The sequence below is a fragment of the Odocoileus virginianus genome, chromosome 30 (genome assembly GCF_023699985.2).
Source record: "Odocoileus virginianus isolate 20LAN1187 ecotype Illinois chromosome 30, Ovbor_1.2, whole genome shotgun sequence".
Lineage (NCBI taxonomy): Eukaryota > Metazoa > Chordata > Mammalia > Artiodactyla > Cervidae > Odocoileus > Odocoileus virginianus.
This window is the reverse complement of record NC_069703.1, coordinates 36873593-36888292: the sequence shown is the minus strand read 5'-3', so window position 1 is coordinate 36888292 and position 14700 is coordinate 36873593. Positions and strand designations below refer to the sequence as shown.

Sequence of the window (14700 nt, the reverse complement as noted above, 5' to 3'; positions counted from 1 at the left end):
ACTTTGGCCACCTGATGCAAAGAGCTGACTCATTTGAAAAGACCCTGATGCTGGGAAAGATTGAAGGCAGGAGGAGAAGGGGACGACAGAGGTTGAGATGGTTGGATGGCATCACCGACTCAATGGACATGAGTTTGAGTAAAAGCCAGGAGATGGCGATGGACAGGGAGGCCTGACGTGCTGCAGTCCATGGGGTCGGAAAGAGGTGGACATGACTGCATGACTCAACTGAACTGAGTTGGCCAAAAATTTCATTTGAACTTTCCCATGAGGTGGTATGGAAAGACCAACTGAGCTGTTTGGTCAACCCAATACTTTGACAAATATACCTCCAAAGTAACCTAGAAACTGAGTTTTGAGTTGAGAATTCTTGAGTTCCTTGGAGTTCCAGGTCAGAAAGTGGCTGAGATAGATCCCTTCTCTTCCTATTTATGGCTCCTGTATGCACCTTCCACACCCCAGACCACATGGCCAGAGTGTATCCACACCTCTTATGAGTAGCCAGCCCTGGGTATGGGGTGTACTCAATGGCAAGGAAGTTTGCCCTTGGGAGGACAGACCCAGGGAAGGGTTGGTACAGTTGCTGCAAGTGGACCCTGGCTATTTGGACAGTGAGTTCTGGAGTCCTGGTTCTCACAGTGTAGTCTAGAAGAATGCCCAGGCTCAGGGTGGGCATGGCTTCTTGGACCCAGGGGACTCCTTGCCTATGAAAATGGGCACAGCAGGAAGCAGATCAGAGCGAAGCCCTTGGACATGCAGAGCCTAGGACAAGGACCCTGTTGACATGTCTAGGAAGATGCTGTCTCTTTGGGCCTCAGTTATTTTTAGAGGGACCCACTCATTAGGGTTTTCCCTAGCTCTGAAGCACAGAGCTTTCATGGTTGTAGCACTGAAAGTCCTGAATTCTAGGAAAAACCCTTAGTCCCAGGCAAATTGGGACAACTGGTCACCCTCACTTCCTCATCTTTACAATTCAAGTTAATAAATCTCGTAAGATTGTTGTGGGGGTTAGCATCAATTAACAAACATGGAGTGTTTAGACCAGTACCTGCCCTGTGGTAAGTGGTCTGTGAGTATGTTCAGGCTGTTAACATTTTTTTTCAAAAAACTTTTTTATTGTAGGAAAACATACATAACATAAAAAGTACCGTAAAAAGTCATGACCATTTTAAAGTATACAGTTCAGTGATATTAAATACATTCATAATGTTATGCAACCGTCACCACCATCCATCTCCTTAACTCTTTTCATCTTATGAAACTGAAATTCTATCCTCATTAAACAGTATCCCTCATTCGCTCTTCCCCACCAGCTCCTGGCAGAGGTATTCCCAGAACTGTACTTGCTGGAACATAGAATATGTCTGCTTTTGCTTTTTTTTGGGGGGGGGCGGCTGTGCTGGGTCTTCGTTGCTGAGTATGGGCTTTCTCTAGTTGCTGTGAGCAGGAGTTATTCTTCATTGCAGTGCACAGGCTTCTCACTGAGGCGGTTCCTCTTGTGGAGCACAGGCTCTAAAGCACGGGCTTCGGTAGTTGCTGCACATGGGCTGAGTATTTGTGGAGCACGGGCTTTCGTTGCTCTGCGGCACGTGGAGTTCCTGGACCAGGGATCAGACCTGTGTCCTCTGCACTGGCAGGCGGATTCCTATCCACTGTACCACCAGTCCGTGATAGTTCCCTTTTTAATTTCAGGGTGAACCTCCATACTGTTTTCCACAGCAACTGTACCATCTCATTCTCACCAACAGTGCACAGGGGGTTCAATTTCTCTGCACCCTCACCAACACTTGCTATTTACTGGATTTTTGACAGTAGTCATCCTAATTTTGATTTGCATTTACCTAATGACTAGTGATACTGTTTATCTGCATTGTGTATATCTCTTTTGGAGGAATGTCTATTCAAATACTTTGCCCATTTTCTTTTTGCTTATTTTTTATAAAAACGTCATTGAGGTATAACTGACAACTAACATTATGTTAGTTTTAAGTATACAACATCATGATTTGGATATTTGTATGTAGCAAAATCGTTACCAGCATAACATCTAATTAATATCTGTCACTGTATGTTACAAAATTTTGTCTTCTTGTGATGAGGACTTTTTAAGATTTACTTTCTTAGTAACTTTCAAGTATGCAATGCAATATTATTAACTATAGGCACCATGCTGTACCTTACATCTCCATGACTTATTTATTTTACAACTGAAAGTTTATACCTTTTGACCCCTTTCACCCATTTCACCCACTCATGCCACCCCCTCTACTCCACCAACTACCAAGCTTTTTCTGTGTCTATGAGCTTCTTTCTTTTCAAGGGGTGGGGGATTGTTTTAGATTGTACATACAAGTAAGATCACAGGGAATTTGTCTTTCTTTGTCTGACTTATTTCACTTAGCATAATGTCCTCAGTGTGATATTAATGCCTTATCAGATATATAATTTGAAAATATTTTCTTACATTCTGTGGGTTGCCTTTTTACTCTGTTGATAATGTATTTTGACACACAAAATTTGTAATTTCCCCAAAGTTCAATTTGTCTGTGTTTTTCTTTTGCTGCCTGGTGTCACATCTAAGAAATCATTGCTAAATCCAGTATTATGAAGCTATTTTCCTATGTTTTCTTCTAAGAGTTTTATAGTTTTAGGCTTTATATTTAGATCCTTGATTGATTTTGAGTTAATTTTTTTGTATATGATGTGAAGTAAAAGTTCAACTTCATTTCTTTGCATGTGGCCATCCAGTTTTCCAGCACTATTAGTTGAAAAGACTGTCCTTTCCCCCACTGAATGGATCTTAGCACTCTTGTCAAAAATCATTTGACCATATATGCAAGGGCTTATTTCTAGGCTTGATACTCTGTTCTATTGGTCTAAATGTCTATCTTTATGCCAGTACCACATTGTTTTGATTCCTGTAACTTTGCTGCAAGTTTCAAAATCAAGAACTATGAGTCCTCCAGCTTCATTCTTTTAGTTACTATCATTTTAAACATTCCATTGTATTAGAAGGGTTTCTCTTGTGGCTCAACTGGGTAAACAATCTGCCTGCAATGCGGGAGACCTGGGTTCAATCCCTGGGTTAGGAAGATCCCCTGGAGAAGGGAAAGGCTACCCATTCCAGTATTCTGGCCTGGAGAGTTCCATGGTCCATGGAGTCACAAAGAGTCAGACACAACTACTATGCCAGTACCACACTGTTTTGATTCCTGTAACTTTACTGCAAGTTTCAAAATCAAGAAGTGTGAGTCCTCCAGCTTCATTCTTTGAGTTACTATCATTTTAAATGCTCCATTGTATTAGAAAATGCTGTTTCTATAAGTGGAAGCTTACAGAAAGAGGGAAGAGTTGACTCTCTTTTTGAGGGGGCTGGGTTTTGTTGCTGTGCACAGACTCTCTGTAGTTGGGGAAAGCAGGGGCTACTGTCTCGTTACAGGGTGTGGGCGTCTCACTGTGGTGGCTTCTCTTGTTGCAGAGCTTGGGTTCTATGGGCATGGGCTTCAGTAGTTGTGGTGCCCAGGCTTGATTGCCCCAAGGCATGTGGGCTCTTCCTGGACCAGGGATCAAATCCATGTCCCTTGCATTGGCAGGTGGATTCCCAACCACTGGACCACCAGGAAAGTCCATTTGTGTGTGTGTTTTTAAAAAATTTTGGTTGTGCTGGGTCTTTATTTGTGGTACATGGGCTTTTTCTAATGGTGGCATCTGGGAGCCTCTCTCTAGTTGCAGCGTGCAGGCTTAGTTACTCTGCAGCATGTGGGATCTTACTTCCTTAACCAGGGTTCAAACCTCCATCCCCTGCATTGGGAGGCAAATTCTTAACTACTGGCTCATCAGGGAAGTCCTGGAAGAGTTGAATTTAACTGAAGTTTTAGGCCTGAAGGGTGAGAGCCTAGCAAAGCCTCTAACAGAATGGAAAAGCAAGATGTGGTTGATAGGAAGATGTTAGTTCAATGTGGGGTCATACTGAATTTGAGAGCTTTATGGAGCATCCATACGGAGGGGTCCTTGTCCTTTAGGTAGCTGGAAATGTTTGTTAGAGTTCAGGGGAGAGATGGCAGCTCAAGAAGGCATCCCCATAAAAGGCATCATTAGAAGAAGGCATGGACTTAGATAAGAGGGATGAAGGTTAGAACACAGAGTGAGAAGATGGCATGGGCAGTGACATCTTGGCCCCATTCCACTCACACACTTAATATGTGTGCCCTTTACCATATTTTGTTGAGTCACAAATCCCGTTTATTTTTAAGATGTTATTTTATGTACCACTGAGAAAATATGTGGTCAGCAATTATGAAATGGTATTCATGGACTATGAGCACTCTGATTTTAAAGATACACAAATGCGGGGACAAAATACATCTTAGAACTGATTAAATAAGATATGTGCCAGCCACTGTGTCAGGCATCATGGAGGGGGGGGAGTGGGATACAGCTATGAAAAAGACCCTGCCTTCAAAAAGCTTCCAATCTCATGATGACACTTGCAGATACTTCTACCAAAAGACTGAGACACTGATATAGTGTAGGTACCAGAGCTGCTCTAAGATCAGTTGCTGCTTGTCAAGTATTTATAGGCATTATTAACACAGACAAAACTGACAGCATGTCTTTTTCGGAATTTCTACTCCTCCCCCTCCTTTTCCCTAATGCCTGAAATTTCTGGGGACAGAACCTTTCAAATCATTTTTGAATGAATTGAGATAATGAACTAAAATACCACATGGTGGGTGCTGAACTGGTACAACTTCTATGAAAGGCAATTTGGCACTATCCAAATTACAAATGTGTTTGTCCTTTGACCTAGCAATACTACTCTAGGAATATGTTTCAGATATACTTCAGTTCAGTTGCTCAGCCATGTCTGACTCTTTGCGACCCCATGGACTGTGGCACATCAAGCTTCCCTGTCCATCACCAACTCCCGGAGCTTACTCAAATTCATGCCCACCGAGTTGGTGATGCCATCCAACCATCTCATCCTCTGTCGTCCCCTTCTCCTCCCACCTTCAACCTTTCCCAGCATCAGGGTCTTTTCCAATGAGTCAGTTCTTCGCATCAGGTGGCCAAAGTGTTGGAGTTTCAGCTATATTTACCCCTCAGATATACTTACCCAGATGGGAAATACCATCTATATTAGCTTGTTCATTACAGCATTGTTTGAAATAGCAAATATTAATCTAAGGACCGTGGACAGGACACTGGTTAACTAGATTATGGAGCATTGGATCCCAGATCCAGGAAATGCTTGATATATGAATATGGAAAAGATCCCTGATATGTGTTCTTAAGTGAAAAAACACTAAGTGTAGAACAGTTACAGTAAACTGCCATTTTCTTATGCAGGGGGGATTAAGACTATGCGACTACAAATTTGCTAACATACATGTAAGCAGAGTTGCTTACCTGAAGAAAACCCTAGGACACACAAGAAACTAGTGACAGTGCTTAAAGTAGGGAAAGGGTGAGTAGAGGATTTGGCAGATGGGGATAGATGAGGGAGGGAAGGAGAAGGAATTTTCATACTTTATGTCTCAACTGTGTGAATGTGTTTATTTATTCCAAATGTTAAATTAATTGAATTTTTAAAAATACTCCATGGGAAAGAGTTAACCCAGAGACTATGATTTCCACCCAAAGGAGAAAGTCTACTAGTCATCATTAATTCATTTATTCAGTAACCTATAGCAATCAAGAAACTTCTCTAGCAATAATGGTTAACAAGTCTTAGCACTGAGAGGGGCCAGGCATAGTGCTAAGCACTTCCACATACATTATCTCACTCAATCCTCACCACCTCTGCTGGTGCAGGTGTCGAGCATCACAGAAGTGGAAGCTGAGGATGAGTGAGGTGGTTCTTGCCTAAAGTCACCTGCAACCATCCAGGCCCCACCCTCCAGGCCAGGCTCTGTTCTGCGCAGGCACGATGGATACCAGAGACAGAGACACAACTCCTGCCTTCTTAGGCTTAGTTGTCTAGTGAGGGAGACAAGCAAGTGAAAAAGCAGATTCACAGAGAGGTTTTGAACAGGGAAGGGAGTGTTAGAGCATGATGCCTAAGGATTAGGGGACAAAGGGAACAGCGAGCTGGGGACACGGAGGAAACCTCTCCCACGACACCTTCGGCCAAGGACAGGCCTTATAAACAGCAGTGGAACTCAGTGGCGCCTCTGTGGGAGAAAACCCTGCAGCCTCAGAACCAACAATGAACAAAGGCAGCCGGTGCTCTGTAAGAACAGAGCAGATCTGACAACAGCCCGACTTGTTTGATCAGCATAGACATCCTTTTGGACTTTGAAGCCTGAAGGGCTCTCCTTTAGCTGTCTACACAGATCAAATAAGCTGGATGGCTGCCATATCTCAACTTCACTTTGTGTTACTCCATAGTCACAGCCAGCTCCCCAGCAATTCGACCAAACCATCTGAGCAGAGGCAAAAATAATTCTATCGGCAAAGACAGATAATCCCAGGATGCGAATGTTAACTCCTTGCTGTCACTTCAGGAGGGAGTGGGTTTTGAAGTTAGTTCTTGGAATCTTCCAAGAAGGGAGCTTCTGCCCCTTTCCAAAGTGAGATGGCAAAGCTGTTTTCTTTCTCACAGTTGAAAGCCCTTCCGATTCCAAAGCTCATTCATGAACACTCAGAAGAACTGACAATACGTAGCTGTGGTCTAGCTCTCAGAAAGGCAGCCCCACCCTAAAGCCCCACCAAACCCTCTCTTATTCATAGGATCATTCTTGGGGGAAACCCGACTCCAGTCTCCTCAGTCCTCAAGGAGCAGTGGGGATCTCAGGAAATCCTCATCACAGAGACTGTCAGGACCAGGCATCTAACAACAAACCCAGAAGCCAAGTGGCATCGTTAAAAAAGATGAAAAATCTACATGAGTTCTAACATCTTCGTTCCTAGCCATGGTTTCCATGGAAATAGACATCTGCTCTAGGGAGAAAGAAAAGGGGGGGGGGGGGGACGGTATAAGTGCTTTAAAATAATCAGTGTTTTGAAAGATTTATTTTTTCTGTCACAACATTAATAGTCAGAAAGGTGAGATTTTTGTGGCAATTTCTTATAAATTTTTTTAAAAAAGCATCAAATGGGTGGGACCTTCCTCTGCAAACCTCCAGATCAAGTACAAAGACTTGTAGATAAAGCGTGGTTCAGGGTATAACAGACTTCTCAGCCTTGGGTTTCTTGCTCGTGTGTGTTGCCTGTTAATCTATCACTTTTCAATGAGGTCTTATCCCAACTCCCCTCCAGTCTTCCTGACGATTTCTGAGGTTTTGCTCAGAAAACTGACGGAAACAGCCGGTTGTTTGGTGGCTAAGTTTGGTCTGAGAAGGAGAAGGTTCTCAGGGCTCTGAGAATCTGAATTATTGCTGGTCCTGCTCACATGCTAAGGGAAAACCACTTAGATTGGGGGCGGGGGAGAGGCCGACCCCACACAAGGGCAATTGTTGGAGAAAATGCTGCAACAAGCATATTTCAGGCAACAGTGCATTGCTAATTGTTTGCTTTGTGTGGTGTGTCTGCTGCCTGTATAATCCAGTTTTCCTTGTCTCAAGCACCTATGAATTGTATTTAACTCTTGCATATCCATAGTAAATAGCTTTAAATTAGGACTCCTGCTCCATCAAAGTAGGTCATGTTTGTTTCTTGGTTGGGGGAGGTGGAGCCCATTGAGCAGTAAAATGAGGATGTCCTTCTGCCTTGTCAGGATCTCAAGGCAGCTGCTTTGGTGTAATGACCAGCCCCAAGGACAGAGCCTTGGTTGAGGGAACCATGTTCATTTGATTTATTTTTCCTCTGGCCTTTCTGTGTTTTAAGAATGAGGCCAGCCGTTCTAAGATAGCCAGGGTCAGAGCAATTTTCTTTTGTGTTTCTGCTGTGCATCTGATCTATCCAGGGCAGGGGGAACCGTGACCTTGTGGCTTCTTTTGTTTTGATTCTTTATAAGGACCCAGCACTGATGCGGGAGCACGTGCTTCAAGAACAAAAGCAACACTTAACTGCAGTCTGTGTAGTCTAGAACTGCAATTGAGCTTCCTTCCCTATCGTCCGGTAAAAGGCTTGGCAGAACAGATGGAGTCTGCATTTAAGCCGAGTGACTTTGTTACACCAGAGGAGATCAAATTCCAGAGCCTTTTGCTTTTCCCCCACAGGTCTCTATAGAGGGTCAACAGCTCGGGGACCCTTAGAGGGTAGCAAGAACGCACACAGTGAGTTAAGGGCCACGCCCGTGCCCTGTTGGGGCTGAGTAGGTTAGATTATGATGATGTCACAATACAGGTGACAGGTGGAGGCGTCGAGTGGCATTGTCCCGTCACAAGGGCTTGGTCATCTTAGGTGACTGCACCGAGGGGCCCCCGGAAGGGCAATGCTCTATCCCAAAGAAGGGCTGTGCTTTGGGTGTTATGTTGGGCAAGGGGCTCCACAGAGGTGGAGTCCAGGGGGGCCACTGTCTTGAGACGTGGAAAGGGACCTTGCCCCGCCCTTTTTCTAAGAAGGGGAGAACTGGTTCAAACCCAGGCGGGAGCTCACTGCATCACCCCCTTCCCCGGCCAGATGACCATCCCGGCCCCCCCGGCTCACACCTGGAGACATCCCCGCCCCAAAGCAGCCCTCACCCCTGGCATTGTCCGCCTGTCCCACCAGCCTGAACTACACTTCCCGAGGTGCTCCGGGGTCCCCAGGGGCGGGGTCCGCTTGGGCGGTGGAGGGGGTGGGGAGGGGTCGGCACGTGCCGCCGCTCCCAGCCAATGCGGAGCCCGGCGGGGAGGTCACGTGCCGCTGTTTGGCGCTTTTGTGCGCGCCCGGGTCTGTTGGTGCTCAGAGTGTGGCCAGGCGGCTCGGACTAAGCAGGTGGGTGTGGGACTCTCGGGAGGAGGCGGCGGCGGCCGGCCGGGGGCAGCGAGAGGGACGCGGCCAGCGGGAGGGGCCGGCCCTGGGGCAGCGACCCCCTGCTGGAGGCCGGCGGGCGGGGCCGCGGGCCGTGAAGGGGCTGGAGGGCGGGGTGGGGGTCGCTCCGCTTTGTGTGTGGCTCGGGCGGAGCCTCGGCTTTGTCCCTGGCTCCCTGGGGGCGCGGCTGTGGTGGGGAGGGGGTGCGGCCAGCTGGGCGAGCCCGACGAGGTAGCCCCCGAGTTGTCTTCGAGAAGACAATAGGGGGCGTAGGCCCGCCCCCCTGCAGGCGCGGCCCCCGCCGGGGTCCCCATTGTTTGAAGGGGCGGGGCGGCGCCCCCAGGGAGCGACCTGAGGGCCAGACTGCGGGGCGGGAAAGGGCAGCGCCCCCGCCCAGGGTTCGTGAGGCTGCCCACGGAAGGCTAATACCCCTACGAGAGCTGTTCGGCCCGGGGGCGCGGACGGCTTTGGGTGGCGGAAGATTGGGAGCAAAGGAAAGAGGTGGCGAGCTGATGGCGGGTATCCCACGGTTTCCTCCCGAGTACTGGCACCTCCCGGCCAGCTGCGGCGGGGCGGGGGACGGGGGACGGGGGCCCGCCTCAAGGTGTTTTTGGCGGGAGTTGATGGGGGGCTAGTGCGCGCGGGGAGAGCCCGGGGTGGGCGGAGTTACCCGGATGGGACCGTTAGCCCCGCCCACCCCTCCCCTTCCCACGCGCGCGGGCTCCGGGGTGTTGAGAGTTCGGGGAGATTCGAAAAGGCGCGGGGAGGAAGGGGCGGGGCCCGGGGCCGGAGTGCAGGGCGGGCTCTGATTGGCCGGGGGGAGGCCTGCCGCTATTCCTCGCCCGGACCAGGGCCACGCCCATGCTGGGTCTGGTGCTGGGAGTCTCATGCTCGTCCGACGGGCTTAGACGGTTTCCCTGCCTCGGATTTTAAGTTCCCGCTGTTGAGAACTTGTATTCCTACGTGTTTGACACTAGACTTGGGTCTGCAGGAATCATGACCTTTGAAAAGATCAAGTGATGTAGAGGTTTTTCTCCGTGGAAAAATTCTGCACAAGGCAGCAAATAGGTGTAACCTAAGACCTGAAGCTTCATAAAATTGTTGATAATTCATGTTAACCCGCTGTTGAATGAGGACCTTAAACCGCAGGAACAATAGAAGTGCGACTTTATTGGTTAATAGTAGTTTGGGCGTTCTGTTTTCCACATGGCAGACAGACAAAGCAGGGGTGGGTAGTTCTCGTTTGCACAATGAGTGGTAGGCAGTGTCAAGATGGCTCCGGTCTCACTAGGCGTTGAATCTGCACTGTCTTCTCACCAGGGGGAGAATATACTGAGGGGCGGGGACCTCGTGATTTAAATCCCTGTCTCGTTTTAAAAAAGTATGTTTTGAACGGGCACGCTCAGTTAACCTCATCTTGTACAACCAACATTCTATTCAATTCAGATTTCCCAGTGTTGGAGTATTTTATAGATTTTTAAATAATTTTCTGACAAATGATGTCATATTTAATTCCACAATAGTGGGGTTTTTTGACATTGATTTATATGGATGTGATTTGAGGTCCCTTTGAATCAATGACATGGAAATGCAAAGAAATTGATTGCATGCTTTTGAAAATCGTTTTCAGGGTTATCCTTGCCAGTGAATCGTGTAGAGTACACTGCCAGTCTCTTGTCTTCTCTTCACCATGGCTTCTTCTGGTAGGTGATCTATTTGGAAAAGCTGAGATTGTGATGGGCTTCTAATTTTAGAATAGGAGATGGCTCAGGTCTTAAGCCATCTTAATTTGACACATGTGTTTTGGTCTTACCAAGAAAAAAAATCTTATCTTATAAATTGAAGAGTAATTAAAGAAGAAAAATTACCACTTGAATGTACTGAGAGTACATAGTTAATTATTTCATTATTAGACGATTTGGTTTGGTCTAAAGGAAAATGTGGAGTTTTGCATGTTTTTGTTCTGTTCGGGGAAATGATTGTCAAATACTGATGTCTCAGAATGGTATTTATCAATCCAAAAATGTTGAGCTTTGCTTTTCTGGGACATGGTATTTAGATAATAATTTCTTGCCTGTAAACACAGCTGCTTCACCAGCCCTAATTCTATTCATTAAATTGATTTGGTTTTTAGAAAACGATAGAACAGTTCATTAGAATAGGAAAAACTCCATTTTTCTGAATATATTATAAATATGATCAAATCCAGATATCCAGGTGAAGGAACTGGAGAAGCGTGCCTCAGGCCAGGCTTTTGAGCTGATTCTCAGCCCTCGATCAAAAGAATCTGTCCCAGAATTTCCCCTTTCCCCTCCTAAGAAGAAGGATCTTTCCCTGGAGGAAATTCAGAAGAAATTAGAAGCTGCAGAAGAAAGACGCAAGGTAAACACCAATTTAACAGAAAAGCAGATATTTATTAATGTAACGTGGCAAATCTGTTTTAGAAGAGGAGGAAAACAGAATTGTAGTTAGATGGTGACTATAACTATGAAAATTACAGTGCCAGTGGCAGGGAGAGAATACCAGCCGTCATTTATTGAGCTCCTATTGTGGACCATCTCCTGCACTTACATAGTTCTCCTTTTCTACCTTGACCCTACAGGGTAGGTGTTGTCTGAGATACTGGATTAGAAAATGTTCTCAGGAACGTTGACTCGTTTTCCTGAATCATACAGTTAGTGAGTACTGGGGCTAGAGTTTAAGCCCAGTTCTGTCTGAAACCAAAATTCATGCTTTTCATGCTTTCTCTTTGGAAAATAAATTGTTTTGATTCATTTTTTTGTCTCTTAAGGTTTTGGGGTTTGGTTTTTTAAGTTGTGTGTAAATCTGTGGTTTTTTAGTTTTTGTTTTGTTTTTTGAGATCAGTACAATGAAAACATCTTAAATGGCAGTGACATGATTGTGTTGCTCAGCTGTCATACGGGTATTATGGTAGCTTTTACCTAGTACTTCTGTTTTAAAGTAGGTATCTTTAAAAAGAACTAATCAGAAGAGTCAGCAAATATTAATATGCTTGTTATAGAAAAACAGAACCACAGAAGCTTATAAATAAGAAAATTCATATCCTGCTTCGCAGAAATCACTATTGGTAACATGTTGGTGTATCTCTCTCTTCATTGTCCTTCTAGTCGTTAAGAATTACACACAAATTCTCATTTAGGTCCTTTTTCTAGCAACTCTTGATTGGGATGTATAGGTTTAATTTTAAAATTAGGTAAATGAAGGCACAAAAAGGTGAAGTAGTAACCTGCCTGCAACCAACACAGTTTGGCGCTTTGAAGTCCGGCACCTTTAAGCGAACACATGCGCTTCGGGGCCCCTTTAAGCTGCTGTAGCACGTGCTGTGCACGTTTCAGAGCCATGCGTTTGCTGTGTGTGCGCTGACCCGCTGTCAACAGTGAATTACCTCCTCAGGAGGAGTGGCTCTGTTTGCAATGGTGTTTCACCTCCTACCTGCTCTTCTGTTTAGTCCCAGTTGATGGATTTCATGTAGTTTGAGTTCATGGAAGAGATGCAGCCGAAGGCAGGACAGATAATTTTTTTTTTTAAGGAATCAATGCTGTCCCTGTAGTCATTAGCCAGAGCTTTACATAGTTACTGGCTAAATATAGTGAAACTCTTACCATGACTGGGATTTTGAAGAGGAGAATTAACAGAACCAATGGCAGATGCTCTGAAGTTTTCCTGCAAGCTGATGCTTCCAAACACATCGGAATCTGGTAATAGCTATTCTGAGTCTGTTGAAGGAGGTACACCATGGTAACAGAGCTCCATTGGTCTGGAAGTTAATGCAGTGTCCATAGAAAAATGCTAATAAGCTTTTCCTTAAAACAAATCTTTGGCTTAAATAGTAATCTGGAGGCTTAGTTTTAATATTTCTAACATTTCTGTGGATTTCCTTTTTATCAATATGGTTACATTTTTTTACAATGAGCTCATTTTCTTTAGGTAGCCTTTGAAGTTGAAAAATCAAAAGTCTTCACAATAAAGTGCCATTTCTAAGTATATATCACTCAAATCGTCTTGATACCATTAAGCAGTAAATCTTACAAAGATTTCCTTAAGGACTAATTGGGCAAGAATCTCTGAACAAATATGGGCAGTTTTCCAAAGTAAATACAAACACTAGAAAAAGAGTATCATTTTTACGGTATTCTGATACAAATAATTCAGGTCCTGACTTCAGTATTATTTAAAGGGATCTAACTTTCTATCTTCAGTCTGCTCAATTAATTTTCTTCTGTGATTTGACCTAATGCTATATCACATTTCAGAGAGCCTAGCCTATTAAACTTTTTTCCAGTCCCATGAAGCTGAGGTCTTGAAGCAGCTTGCTGAGAAACGGGAGCACGAGAAAGAAGTGCTTCAGAAAGCGATAGAGGAGAACAACAACTTCAGTAAAATGGCGGAAGAGAAGCTGACCCACAAGATGGAAGCCAACAAAGAGAACCGGGAGGCACAAATGGCTGCCAAACTGGAGCGTTTGCGAGAGAAGGTTGGTGTCTCCTCCTGGCTTTGAGAGGCTTACGAGCCTGAGGTTTGATGCACCAGTGAAATGGCTCGAACTCTGCCTTGATCACACGTGCTTGGTATCTTTGTCATCCATTTTGTGGTTAACAAGTTAAATCAGAGGTGTCTTATTTTAAAATAAGGAATATTCACTAATTTGCAGCACAATTGCATGTTGTTGGGAAGAGCAGCAGAAGGCTGAATCATTAGGTTCAATGAGTGACCTAGGAAATTTGAAGATGATGACTTATAACTCTTAATTATGTGATTCCCATGATATATACTTATATAATAATAGTATATTATTATACATGTCATATAACGTACATACTAATGCTGGTTTGGGCCTCTTGGGGGCATGGCCTGGCAGACTTTTTTACTTGACTGGTGGTATATACTGTTTCTTTACAGGACAAGCACATTGAAGAAGTGCGGAAGAACAAAGAATCCAAAGACCCTGCTGATGAGACTGAAGCTGACTAATTTGATCTGAGAACTGACTTTCTCCCCCTCCCCTTCCTAAATATCCAAAGACTGTACTGGCCAGTGTCATTTTACTTTTGCCCTCCTGACAAATATTCTAGAAGCTAATGTAGGACTGTATAGGTAGATCCAGACGGTATGATGTTGTTCTAGGGGCTAAAGGGGAGAAACGAAAAGTGTTTTACTCTTTTTCTAAAGTGTTGAAGTCTTTCTAATGTAGCTATTTTTCTTGTTGCATCTTTTCTACCTCAGTACACCTGGTGTGCTGGGTTAATGGCTAGTACTGTATTGGCTCCGTGAAAACATGTCTGTGAAAAGAGTATGTAGTGGCTTCTTTCAAATTGTTAGATGCTGATTATCTGTTCACTTTTAAATCCCAATTCTGTCCCGATCTTACAGACGCTACTGTACTTGAATGGTTAATAAAGCTGCACAGTGCTGTTGGTGGCAGTGACTTCTTTCTGCCCAGGTAATAAGTTGTCCAGAGATAGAGACTCTCCTAGTTTATATTTGTTCCAGATGGGACCTTGAGGCTGGTAGAAACACCCAGCACACACATCACTGCGAGTCCTCTGCCCTGGAGTTTCTTGCTCCAGAGTTGTTTGCATTGTCTTCTTCCACAATCATCACTTTGTTGTGATGCCTCAGCCCAGATCAGCTGTTATGATAGTCTTTCAGATGTTTATTTTCAAACAAGCAGTTTTTGTTTTCTGTGTCCCCATTAAAAAAGCAGACTGAAGGCGCAAACGGTGTTTCTAGAGAACAGTTTAGAGATGCGAACGGTGTTTCTAGAGAACAGTTTAGAGAAAC

The 14700-nt window shown here is 44.9% G+C and overlaps 1 protein-coding gene across 4 annotated transcripts in view; it reads left to right on the top strand.

Annotated features, from left to right (window-relative positions):
* STMN1 (stathmin 1) overlaps positions 1–14366 on the top strand; it is a 28515-nt gene extending 14149 nt beyond the window's left edge. Inside the window, exons 1-5 of one of the 4 annotated variants that reach the window (XM_020909233.2) lie at positions 8768–8862; positions 10529–10601; positions 11108–11280; positions 13202–13393; positions 13819–14366. In XM_020909233.2, coding sequence (XP_020764892.1) covers positions 10589–10601; positions 11108–11280; positions 13202–13393; positions 13819–13890 — 450 coding nt within the window. In that variant the 5' untranslated portion in view covers positions 8768–8862; positions 10529–10588 and the 3' untranslated portion in view covers positions 13891–14366. Of the gene's footprint in view, positions 1–8550; positions 8676–8767; positions 8863–10528; positions 10602–11107; positions 11281–13201; positions 13394–13818 lie in introns of those variants that run through there. The other 3 variants (XM_020909234.2, XM_020909235.2, XM_070458960.1) reach the window with 3 other exon arrangements.
* Positions 14367–14700: the final 334 nt, after the last annotated feature.